The 10,551-nt window shown below is 39.0% G+C and overlaps 1 protein-coding gene across 1 annotated transcript; it reads left to right on the top strand.

The window, feature by feature from the left end:
* The first annotated feature begins 8,549 nt into the window (after positions 1-8,549).
* On the top strand, positions 8,550-10,121 carry LOC137632353 (protein FAM200C-like). Its single transcript, XM_068364289.1, has one exon. The coding sequence runs from the start codon at positions 8,550-8,552 to the stop codon at positions 10,119-10,121; it is 1,572 nt and encodes a 523-aa protein (XP_068220390.1).
* Positions 10,122-10,551: the final 430 nt, after the last annotated feature.

The raw sequence follows: 10,551 nt of genomic DNA, 5'->3' as shown, positions 1-10,551 counted from the left end.
CACTTCCTTGCCTCCATCTTGCTGTCCAGTGTCTTTTAACTTTTACTTCATATCGTACTGAGATCTGGGAAGGTTGCTCCCAGCTCGACTTGTGTTCTGAATAGTCTCATAAGCCCCTGCTCCAAACTATGTAATCCACACACACACACACACACACACACACATATATATATATATATATATATATATATATATATATATATATATATATATATATATATATATATATATATATATATATATATATATATATATATATATATATATATGTGTGTGTATGTATATATGTGTGTGTGTATGTGTAAATTTAATTCCATCAAAAGACTTTTATTAGATTAAGAATAATTAAGTAAGGTCCAGATATCCCCACGTAATGACCATTTACACATTCACTCATTGAATTTCCCTTACTCGTAAAAACGCCCCCCCCCCCCCCGAGAGTTTAGATGTAAGGGGGATTATGAGTCGGTAAAGAATTTCAAAGGTATATGAATTTTGAAATAGTTTAAACACTCCCCCTTTCAATGAAAAATTACATTGTAATTCGCTTGCAAAATTTTACTTTACTTTCGTCATGGGTATATAATTCATAACTTTCTATCATGATTGAAACATTTGATCTTATTTCTAAATTAGAGTTGGAATCATTAGGGTAAATTCGTGCCAGTGGAAGGCGAGGTTGGAAAATTCATTTGGTTATTTCGGCACCTTTATTCCAGGGAATTGGTCTTTTGCATCAGGATGACTGTGTAATGGTTTGATTTCTTTTTTGGTAATTTAAATTACCATGAATGGCAGAGGCAAGAGACAATGCCATTGTCCTATTAAACATGACAATGTCCTAGACACTGACAATGCATGCATATGATCAGCGCCTAAACCCCCTTTCCATCCAGGCTTGGACCAAGGAGGGCCTGGCAATGGCTGCTGATGACTCAGCAGATAGATCCATATATATGCTCCTCCAAATCCCCCATCCTTAGCTTACAAGATTGGTGAGGTTGCAGTTACCAAAGGAACTTACAAGTTTGAGCGGGACTAACCCCAGTCTGGCCACCACAACCTTACTTTCTCTTGACCACATTCGTTTTGTGGGGGGGGGGGGGTTTCCTCAGTTTTATTGTTACTATTAGTTTGTCTTATTTCCCATTATTGTCGCATTAGTTGCTATTGACTTCATCGATCCTTCCCCTTGGTTTTGTGGAGTAACTTGTGCTTTATTAGTGGCTTTGTCCACCTTCAGAGCTCTTAGTGGAATGGACAGGTTTTTCTTTTTTTTTTATAAAAATGTAGAATATAGAATACCTTCAATAATAGTATGCTATTTTATATATATGTATATATATAAATATATATATATATATATATATATATATATATATATATATATATATATATATATATATATATATATATATATATATATATATATATATATATATAGTATATATATTTAAAAAAGAGAGAGAGAGAGAGAGAGAGAGAGAGAGAGAGAGAGAGAGAGAGAGAGAGAGAGAGAGAGAGAGAGAGAGAGAGAGAGAGAGAGAGAGAGTTCACCGGCCAATTTTGTGGAGAGTCCTGCATTATTGTGGAATTCCTCTTAAATGATGTGAATGTGATTGTCTGTTCATGAGCATAGCAAGTGTAAAGTTAATGTTAATGGGGTCCTATGAAATGAATATCTAGCGAAGAGAGGAGTGCTCACCTATGGCGTTTATCCTCTTCATGGATTTTGTAATGTGTAGAACAATAGGAGATAGTGGAGGAGGATTGGACTGGATTGGTAATAGGAGATAAACAGACCTACAGTATGGTTATGATACTGTCCTCATTAACAGAACACTGCAGGTTTTGCCATGTTTCCTTATCCGAATGCATGAAATATCACAGACGTTTGGCTCAAGATAAATTGAAGAAAGACAGAGATGATGAGAACAGAGTATGCAATGGGATATGAAATATCATTGAAAGGAGAAAGGATTAATGACGTAGAATCATTTAAGTATTTAGAGACTATGATCTCCAATACAGGGTCTTCAGAATTAGAGTTTAGTGAAAGATTGAAATAAGCAAATCGGACAGTGGCAAGGTTAAGTAAAAATGGTTAATTAAATCGCCTGAAATTACTTACAGAAATCAGACTTTACATCAGTTTAGTGAGATAGGTGTTACTGTATGGACACGAGTCATGGCATGATAATGAAACAATCTCCAATATATTTAGTAGATTTAAGAACAAAGCCCTCAGAATGATAATGGTAGTTAAATGGTAGGACAAGATTAGAAATGAAACTATAAGAGAGATTACTCGAGTGCCATATGTTGATGAGATCATAATGAGGGTAGATGGAGATGGTTTGGGCACGCCTTTCGCGCTCCCCAAGAGAGTTTAGTTCACTAAACGTTTAGCTGGGCTCCACAAGGCACTAGAATAGTGGGAAGACCGTTGTCTACATGGCTGAGGACCCTGAACCGTGAAGTAGATCATGATGAATGGAGAGGTATTGAATTAAAAGGTCAAGGTAGAGACTACAGGCGAAATCTAACCGAGTCCCTTTGCGCCAATAGGCGTAGGAGATGATGATGATATATGAGGATGAGGATGATGATGATCTTCATCATTTTCACCATTATCCGTCGCTGGTCCACTGCAGGACAAAGGCCTCAGATATGTCCTTCCACTTGCGTCTATTTATGGTCTTTCTATGCCTGTCCACGCCTGTAAACAATGAGTTAGTCAATCCATCATCTTATCCTTCCCCTGCTACTTTTGCAATATCTAGGGACCAATTGTGTTATTCTTAATATCCACCTATTATCTGTCATTCTTATTGTATGCCCTAACCATGGCCATTTCTTATGTTGTTAGAATATCCTCTACTTTAGTTTGCTCTCGTACCCATGTTGCTTTTTTTCCTGTCTCTTAATGTTATTCCCATCATTATTCTTTCCATAGCTCTTTGAGTTGTAAATAGTTTATGTAATGTATGCATTCCTTATATTTTTTTTTTTAATCTCTAATCACTTGGTTCAGCTGCAGGTTTAGGCTCCAAGTGTCTGATGCCTAAGTTAAAATTGGTTAGGCTATCTGATTATACAGTATATATATATATATATATATATATATATATATATATATATATATATATATATGTATGTATATATATAATGTATATTAGTACAATATATATATATATATATATATATATATATATATATATATATATATATATATATATATATATGTGTGTGTATATATATATATATATATATATATATATATATATATATATATATATATATATATATATATATATACTTATATACATATACATATATGTCTATATATACACATATACATATATGTATATATTTTTGGACTCAGGCCATGTCGTCCTGATGGGTAGCTTTCTAGGGTAAATTTGACTACAGTGATATTCCCAGAGAATTTTACCTTAAGGTATCCAGAATTCTAACTCCTGGAGTGAATATCCCTAAATAATCTCGCAGGGATATCGCATAATATCAGAGGACGTATTCTTGACACGTCACATAGCTATCTTCACCCCGAACAGTATTGACGCTTCGAGGGGTTATAGTGACAAGAATCTGAACGAGAATGAAAAGAGAGCTGCTCATAAGGCATCTCTCCTATTCCGTTTCCAGTGTGTATCAGATGAAGGCGGTAGCGCCCTCTTTATTCCTTTTCGTGTAGCTCTACTACTCTGTGTTTTCCCTTGTGCTCTCTCGTGATTTTGGATTTATTTCAACGTTTTGATGACTTCTCCGGCCTCTTCTGCCTCTTGAAAGTTGAGTATTATCTTTACGTGTATAAATGTAAGCTCTTGTCGTGTTGAATTAATCAAAAGTGATTTTAACGTAAACAAGAGCATCCTGGATGCTATCGCTCGGTATTTATGGGTTATTTAGTTAGCTAGAGCGACGTTCCCGGTCTGTTATGCTCTAATAATCTAGCTATTTAGCTCCTCTAGGAATGCTTATATTATACCATCAGTTTTTAGCTCGGTGATTTCTACACGGGTCGAGGTACCGATCTTGCCCTTCGCGAGGCTTAGTAGCCTAGTCGTCTGGCCCTGGTACTTTCATGCATGATTAAGTTTTTCCGAGTGTTATATTATTGAAGCTATAGGCAAATATTTTCTACATGTAAGATATTGTTGAATGTTTTTTCCAAGATTGTATACGAGAGAGTTTCGATGAATTACGTAATCGATTCTCACCTTACCTAGTCTAGTGTTCTAGGTACAGTAGTATACTTTCGCACATCCCCAATTGTTCTTTTCTCCTACGGAGACTAAGTTCAATCCCTCTCTCACTCTGAAAGCCTTTGGCTTATTCCTTGTGGTTCTACCTGTATAATAATCCAGGTATAACTATTCTAGGATTTGTCTGTCCTGTCCTGATAACCAGAGAACATCAGAGTTTCTATTCTGTGGCCTGCTTCTTCCTAGCATAGAGAATGAGTGTCCTTTGCTAGGTTAGGGGTGGACACAGGAAGCTTTGCTTCCCTAGTCCATGTCGGAAGGATTCTGTAAGAGATGATTCCTTCCTCTAGTGGCCTAGCAGACTGTCCTGTGTTGTTTTTCTCGGGCTGAAGAATAAGTTTTCTCTGTTGCCCGGCGAATAACTTCACCTGACTTTGTTCTGGTTGGGAGGAGGATAGCAAGCATTGCCAGTCTTCCTCCATAATAGACAACTTGGTTAGGATGAGCTTCCCTAACTGCTGAGTGTGTCTCTTGCTAGAACGAAGTCTATAGAACCCTTATCCCTTCCCCACCTCTCTTTCTTTTATTTCCTTTTGGCCACAGTCCTACTTCCGTACCTAGTATAGGTTAGAATGGAGGACTGGCTCAGCTCTCTGCCAGCTGGCATTACGTGTCGGCCGGCAGAGACCCTTTGTTCTTTGCAGAGTGAACCCCAGACCTCCCTTGGTCTCCTTCCCATGTCTGCCGGTAGAGCCCGGCAGGCTATGGATTCTTTGGAAGCCTGAATGCTACGTTCTCCCCTTCCTTAAGTTCACTCTTTCTGGATGGAAGGTCATATGGAAATGCCGCCTTATAACCTTACATCCATTCTGTTTCTCTGACTATTTTGTGGTACCCCTACCCGGCTGCCGGCTTAACAGCCGACAGCCGGGCAGGGGGAGGTTCTCTGGTTCTTGGCTACTGCCGGCAAGCATGGGTATTATTACCTTTGCCTGCCGGCAGTGGAAACACAGCCCGAATCTGCTGGCCACTATGATTAGCAGCCGGCAATCGGTTATTAGTGTTTTCTGCTGTCGGCCGGCAATGATTGCCGGCCAGCACACATTCGCGAATCAGTGGGCTGCCGCCTACTTAGTTAAGGATAGTATATCTTTGAACTATACAGGGGTAGATGCCGGCTGGCACGTACCGGCGCGTGCTGGCTGTCACAACAGCATGCGATGTACAGTAGTTGCTATATTCGTATTGTAGTACACACTGCATTAGTAGAAACTGCTGTACAGAGTTTGTGATAACACTAAAGTTCTTCATCATACTTAATGTTATCTTGTAAAGCCTTTTGTTGAGACTGTACAATATATAGAAAGTGAGTTCATTCTGTATTCTTTCGATCCCGTATATTGAAACTACACATTAAATTTCCGTTTAGGAAATTACATAAGGTATTCTAGTGTAGAATTAACCTTAGTTTTAATATCTTGGGAGGTTACAGCAATTGACTGGACAGGAAATAGAAGTATGTGTCTTTCCTTCTTTCTTTTATAGCTTTTCTATATAAGCTAAATGTTTCAATATAAGTGAAAAGCCTTCACTTGATACTCATGGATTTTTCTTCTCTTTACAGGAAGACCATCCGATGTGCGGGAGTGTGTTCTGTAATGTCCGCAGAAAGAACTTTTCTGGACATCAACATTGCAGGAGGCACGCAGCATGCGCAGCCTCCAGAGGTGATCTCCGGTATTGGGACCCTCAGGTTTGTACAGTATGTTCTAACCTGATTACCGAGGCTTTTGACGACCCCAAGTCAACGGAGTCAAAGGATGCTGCCAGGAAAAAGTTACGATCCTGGGTGAGGGGTTTTCAGAAAAACACCTCAGGCCCCTACCTTCCAAATGAGAAGATGAGGGCCTACCTTTTCCCTAAAGCATCAGCCAATGCAGTCATTCCTCAGCCTCAGGTGGAGATACCAACTGCCCAGAATCCGGTAGATTCTGAAGTCTCAGCCGCCCTTCAAGACATCCAATTGGACGATAGGATGTCGAAGGTGTCGGATTCTACAGAGGAGGACCTTCTAGGAGAAGGTCAAGAGGAGGAGCTGTACCAGGTGTCGGTTACATCGGTTCCGGTCCCAGAACCTGTTCCCTCTACATCGTCTGCTATCCCAGATGATTTGGGAAGGACTCTATCTTCTATTGTTGAGATGATCCAACAAATTCAAAAAAAGAATGATGAGCAGGAAGCTGCAATGAAACTGGAGATAAGTAGACTTGCAGCATCACGTGGGCCCCAGAAGCGACTCAACGTGAAGGATCTTCCTTTGTGCTCGGATAACAATCCTTGGAGGTATGCCGAACACATGCCAATGACAATCGGGAAGATCGTCATATCTGAAAAGTTGGGAGCAATTCCCCTGGAAGAGGTGGAATTTTGGCCCAACAAAGATTCCTACCCGGACTGTTATGTCCACCTTAGGAAGGAGCCAGCCTCAAAGGAGGAGACTGAGCCGAAGGAGGTCATAGTTTTTGACCATAGTAAAGCTCTGGCGTGACTATCGAGTTCGATGAAAGAGAGGGGCTTCACGAACTCAAAGGTACCAGCCTTGAGTAAGAAGCTTCCCTCCTTTGTGGCCTCTCCTACCAGAGCCTTTCCTTTCATGGAAAAAGGATATAAGGCAGCCTTAAAAGCGGTGGAGGCAGGGAAACCATGGCCCTCCTTGGAGGAGTGCAAGCCGTTATCTCTGACCTTGCCCTTGGACTAAGGAGACTGGAAGGACGTACACCTTACCTTCTCAGTCGGGAAGCTGGAAGCTGATATTGCTGAACGTCAGTTTGGTGAGGAACTTCCAAAGCTGTCGGAGTTTCTCTTGCGCAGAGAGCAAGAGACGAAGGAAAGACTTGCGGCATCACTGTCGTTGCAAACAACATTAAAAACGATGGCAAGTGACCCCAAGATCCAGGACATGTTAATGGTAGTGGCCAAAACCCATCTGGCCACAGTTACGAAGGATCTCTATAGCTTTATTAAAGCTAGGAGAGCCTGTAGAGAGTTCGTGTTCGCCTCGGCTGCGGTGAGGCACGAACCAAGGAAGCTGATCTCTCGTATCTGGGGTATAAGACCTCTTTTTCAACGATGTGGTTAAAGAGGTAGTAGACTAGGCTGCCACAGAGAATAGGAACCTTCTCAAAAAGTGGGGCTTAGATCTTAAGAGAAAGTCTTCTCAGGATGAGGGTCCCCAACCCAAGAGGAAGACAAAAAGGCCTAGGCCATCTTCTCGGCCGGCTATACCTTACCGACAGCAACAACAGCAACAACTTCCAACCACGTACCAGCTGGTACCTCAACAAGTGGCGACTCAGTCACCAGTTTTTAACCCAGCCTTCGAAAGGCAGACTTCTTCCTTTCGTTCGAAGGCTAGAGGAACAGCCAGAGGTTCTTCTAGACACCCTTCAAGGGGAAGGGGATCCAGGGGAGGACATGGTCAAGGAGGCAAGGCCTCAGGTCCACAACAGCAGAAGTGAGATGCTTCCAGTAGGAGGGAGGCTACAGCTATTTAGGGATCGCTGGACCTTCGATCCTTGGGGCCACAGCCTAATAAAGAATGGATTAGGTTGGAGCTGGAGCAGTCCTCCACCTCAATTTCCTCAATTCTCCCAACACTCAACCCCCGTTCTGGAAGAATATGTCCGAGAGCTCTTAGACCAGTGATTTTTAACCTGGGCGCTACCGCCCCCTAGGGGGCGCTGCTGACTTTTAGGGGGGCGGAAATAATCAGGGGGCGCTTTGGGGGGCGCTATGTTCAGAAGGTGGAACGATATTTACCCACTTTAAATTTGCGCTAAGCTGTGCAGAGTACACACCCACGAGTCAGGTGAAGAAACAAGTAATAATACAAGTAAGATATATATATATATATATATATATATATATATATATATATATATATATATATATATATATATATATATATGTATGTATGTATGTATGTATGTATGTATGTATGTATGTATGTATATATATATATATATATATATATATATATATATATATATATATATATATATATATATATATATATATATATATATATATATACATACACTTACATACACAAATATGTATTAATATATGTGTAACATATATGTGTATCTATACACGATATACTAAACTACCTCTTAACACTTTCTTTTCTTTTCTTTTTTTACATTTTTGGATTCCACATTGTTATGACAAATACTTAAACTATATAACTATTCATTCTGTGTCGTATATAATGAAAAATATTTGTTTGTTTCAGAGTTTTCAGAGTAATCAGCCAAACCTAAGATGAGTAACCAAAAGCGAAAGTGTCGCCAATACTCGAGTGAATATTTGAAATATGGTGTAATTCCTTCTGTGAATAATGAACAGCTACCAATGTGTTTATTATGTGAGAAAACTTTCACAAATGAAGGAATGAAACCTTCGAGAATGATTGATCATTTGAAGGTAAAGCATCCAGAAAAAGCAAACAAGGATGTAGCATACTTTCGTGATTTGAAAGTAAAATTTGAAAAACGTTCCACCATTGGAGGATTGTTCAAATCACACGGAAATGAAGTTGAGAAAGGACTTATTGCATCTTACGAAGTTTCAAAGCTTATTGCTAAATGTGGAAAATCGCACACTATTGGTGAAACTCTTATTATACCAGCAGTGAAAGAAATCATCAGTACCATGATGCCCACTCAAAAAGATATAACTCCTTCAATTCCGTTGAGCAATAGCTCAGTGTCTTCCAGAATTGATGAAATGGCAAGTGACATTGAAAATAAACTTTATGATGAACTCAAAACAACACAATTTTCTTTACAACTTGATGAGACAACACTACGCGACAATGAAGCTTTGATACTGGCTTATGTGCGCTATATAAATAGCAGTCATGCAGTTGTTGAAGAGTTTCTGTTTGCTGAAAAATTAGAGGTTGACACTAAAGGTTCAACGGTTTATAAGGCAGTTGAGCAATTCTTTAAACAGAAAGGAATTCCACTTTCAAATGTTATCGCTTGTGCAACCGATGGAGCACCGTCAATGGTTGGACGCCATCGTGGATTTATAGCACATCTGAAAAGAGAAGTTCCGGATATCTTTACAATCCACTGCGTCATTCACAGGCAGCATTTAGCTGCAAAGCATCTCAGTGACAGATTGCATAGTACCCTGCAAGCTGTTATCAAAGCAGTGAATAGGATCAAAGCCCATTCATTGAATGACCGCATCTTTCGCCAACTTTGTCATGAAAATGAAGAAGAATTTGAACGGCTCTTGCTACATACGGAAGTCAGATGGCTTTCAAAAGGCAACTGTCTACGACGCTTTTATGACCTCTATGATTCTGTTCTTGATTTCTTTAAGTGTAAATTATTGGACGAGAAAATTAGTACAGATTTGGAAAACAGAAGAGCAGATGTTGCTTATTTGTCTGATATTTTCAATAAATTAAATGAGGTCAACATTAAATTGCAAGGAACCAAAATGTGTCTTATCAAAGCAAAGGGAATAATAATGGCATTTATTAGTAAATTAGATTTCTACAAAAGCTGTTTACTAAGACTAGACTTAAATCAGTTTCCTAGCTTAAAAGCACTGAAGGAAAACCAAACCGATGATTCTTGTTTGTCAGACACTGATCTAGACTGCTATTCCTCTCTTCTTCAAGCACTGAAAGAAGATATGACGATCAGATTTAAAGATCTCAAAGAATTGAAAATACCAGAGTGGGTTGTAAATCCATTCCAGGCTGATGCAACCAATGCTGATCCAAATCTAGTTGAAGAACTTATAGACTTGCAAAATGACATTGAAGGTAAAGTGTTGTTTCAGCAGATTGGCTATGAAGCTTTCTGGCCAAAGTAACAAGATAAATATCCTCATCTTTGGAAAAAAATAAAATTATTATTGTTAGCATTTCCTTCATCATACCTGGTAGAGAAAGGATTCAGTGTTGTCTTGCAACTCTTGACTAAGCAGAGAAATAGATTGCAAATATGTAAAAGGGGTGACTTAAGGCTCTGTTTATCAAATATTGAACATGATATTATTAAGTTGGCAAGTTCTCACCAGGCCCAAGGTAGTCATTAATTACATTTGTTTCCTGATTTTTTTTTTTTTATACGTATTTTTTTTCATATTATTATTAGTATTATTATTTTGAGGTTTGTTTGTTTGGAGGCACATACATGTTCTATTTGAAAATTAACCTAAATACTGCGACTATTTTCTTCAAGTAATAATAAATGTGGATGTATTGGTATTAAGTAAATATATCATATTCTAAGGATTAAAT

Source organism: Palaemon carinicauda, chromosome 41, assembly GCF_036898095.1.
Source record: "Palaemon carinicauda isolate YSFRI2023 chromosome 41, ASM3689809v2, whole genome shotgun sequence".
NCBI classification, from domain to species: domain Eukaryota; kingdom Metazoa; phylum Arthropoda; class Malacostraca; order Decapoda; family Palaemonidae; genus Palaemon; species Palaemon carinicauda.
The sequence above is the reverse complement of the archived record's forward strand: the minus strand, read 5'-3'. Positions and strand labels throughout refer to the sequence as shown.